At 58.9% G+C, this 2405-nt stretch overlaps 1 protein-coding gene across 1 annotated transcript in view; it reads left to right on the plus strand.

Annotated features, from left to right (window-relative positions):
- Positions 1-1305, plus strand: part of LOC103080475 (serpin B6) — a 6311-nt gene extending 5006 nt beyond the window's left edge. The window contains exons 5-6 of the mRNA XM_007452110.1: positions 529-684; positions 901-1305. Of these exons, the coding sequence (XP_007452172.1) occupies positions 529-684; positions 901-1305 (561 nt within the window). The remainder of the gene's footprint in view (positions 1-528; positions 685-900) is intronic.
- The last annotated feature ends 1100 nt before the right edge of the window (positions 1306-2405 follow it).

Here is a 2405-nt window from a genome sequence, read left to right on the forward strand (position 1 = left end):
AAAAAAAAAAAAAAAAAAGTGGAGCCAGCGTGGTTTGTAATGAGTCAGATGTGAGGTGTGAAGGACGGGGGTCAAGGACACTCCAGGGTTTTTGACCCTGGGATGAATGGTGTTGCCATCAGCTGAGATGGGGAAAATTATAGATGGAGCAGCCGTGGGGGGGAACACGAGGAACCAGCGTGAGAGGTGACACTGGAGGTTTCTGTTATGTCCAGATGCACGTGTTGAGTAGGCAGTAAAATATATGCCTCTGGAGTATGCGGGGGGAGGTCCCGGCCAGGAATATAAATGTGGGAATTCTGTTTAAAGTCACGGGACTGAGATCACCGGCAGAAAAGCAGCGCGAGGCCTGAGCCCTGGGTGCCCCAGGGTTTGGAGGCGGAAGCAGTGAAGGTGAGCTGGCAAAAGGGAGGGGACTGGTGTGGTGTTTGGAAGCCAACAAAGTGTTTCTGGGGCCCAGAGTGGCTGCGGCTCTGCTGACTCGTCCAGTGTCTTGTTTCACCTTCTTGTTTATCCATTCCTTTACAGAATGTGGAGAAGCCTGTGCAAATGATGTTCAAGAAATCCACCTTTAAGATGACCTACATCGAAGAGATATTCACGAAGATTCTCGTGCTTCCCTATGTCGGCAGCGAGCTCAATATGATCATCATGCTTCCGGATGAAAACACTGATTTGAAAACGGTAACTGAGCGGTAATCGCGCCGTGGGGGGTAGGGGGTCCCGTCTGAATCCCCGCCCGGCAGGCTCCCCGCCTCCCAGCGGGAACCCTTTATGCAGCCGGCACAACTGCCCCGGCCGCCCCCTCGAGCCCACAGCACGGCGCGTGCGGGCCACGGCAGACGGTCCCACTGGGCAGCGTTGCTCTGGACCCGAAGCCCTTCTACTCACCTCTTCTAGGTGGAAAAGGAACTCACTTATGAGAAATTCGTCGAGTGGACGAGGCCAGACCTGCTGGACGAGGAGGAGGTGGAGGTGTCCCTGCCCAGGTTTAAGCTGCGGGAGAGCTACGACCTGGAGGGCATGCTCCGCGCCCTGGGCATCACCGACGCCTTCGAGAGCACCAGGGCCGACTTCTCCGCGATGTCGGCCCGGAGGGACCTGTGCCTGTCCCGGGTCGTGCACAAGGCCTTTGTGGAGGTCGACGAGCAGGGCACGGAGGCGGCTGCCGCCGCCGCTGCAGTCCTGATGCTGCGCTGCGCCAGGATCACCCCCAGGTTCTGTGCCGACCACCCTTTTCTCTTCTTTATCCAGCACAGCAAGACCCGCGGGCTTCTGTTCTGCGGCCGGCTCAGCTGCCCGTGAGGAGGCGGTGGCCGCGGGCAGCCCCGCTGGGTCCTGCCGGGCCGCTTTCCCCGGTACTCCGTGAGGCACCTGCGACCCAAAGTGGCCTTGGCAACAGTCCAGAAATAAAGGGGCTGATCGAGAACGCCTGTGTCTGTGTGTTCGCATGTCCCGTGCCCCCTAGGACCTGCATTGCCTTTCGGGGGAGGGCGGTCACGCCCGGCAAGTGCCCCTGCTCTGAGGGGCGCCCCTCGCCCTCCGCGTCCAGGCCCTCAGGGAGACCAGGTGCTTCCTCCCTCTGCTCAGGGGCCCCTGTTTGCGAGAGAACAGAGGGAAGCAGAGGCTACGGCAGCCACGGGGAGCAGGCTGCAGAGACCCTCAGCGGGAATTCGGTTCCAGAACGTGTTGTGAGCCCTCCAGAAACCAGCATAGAGGTGGGGAGAGCCAGTGACCCAGACCCGTGAGAAGTCAGTCCCATTTCCCGCTGTGTCTGCACTTCGAGGGGTCTGCGGTCACAGACCTCTTCAGATGCACAGCCACTCACTTTCCCTGAAAATGCTTAATTGCCACCAGGGGCCAGAGACGGATAAGTCCTGTTCACAGTAGCGGAAGAGTTTAAGACCGCTTTATGGATACACGCCAGGTGACTTTCTATCCTGCTGCAAGTACTAGAGATAAAGAGGGGGCTAAGGTTTCTGCGGCCACTTGTGTTACCTGCTGGAGACGCGATCCCGGCTCTCAGCTGACGCTGTGGTTCAGGTGGAGAGCTGTGCCGTGTTCCAGGCCAGCCACCAGGCCTCCTCCGCTGCCCTGACTGCCGTCATTAGGAGCTGGGCTCCTGCTAACATAACGATGCGATGCATAGTTTCATTCTGCCTCCGGTCTGCTTTCCCTGTTGAGCCCAAGCCAGCGACTTAGCCGTGGGGAGAGACAGACTGAGGAGACGTTGCCATTTTGAGTGGGGTGTGTGAGAAGGGGAAGGGCTGTGTCGTCAGCGCCATCTCCCTGCCCCGCACAGCTCTGTTTGTACCTGCAGCGTGTAGTGCAGTGGTCTGACCATCCAGGTTTCGAAGCATCTGTCCTTCCTTTCCCTGGATGAGAACCCTCGGGCACATCAGCAG

The sequence above is a fragment of the Lipotes vexillifer genome, unplaced genomic scaffold (genome assembly GCF_000442215.2).
Source record: "Lipotes vexillifer unplaced genomic scaffold, Lipotes_vexillifer_v1.1 scaffold1162, whole genome shotgun sequence".
In the NCBI taxonomy this organism is placed as follows: domain Eukaryota; kingdom Metazoa; phylum Chordata; class Mammalia; order Artiodactyla; family Lipotidae; genus Lipotes; species Lipotes vexillifer.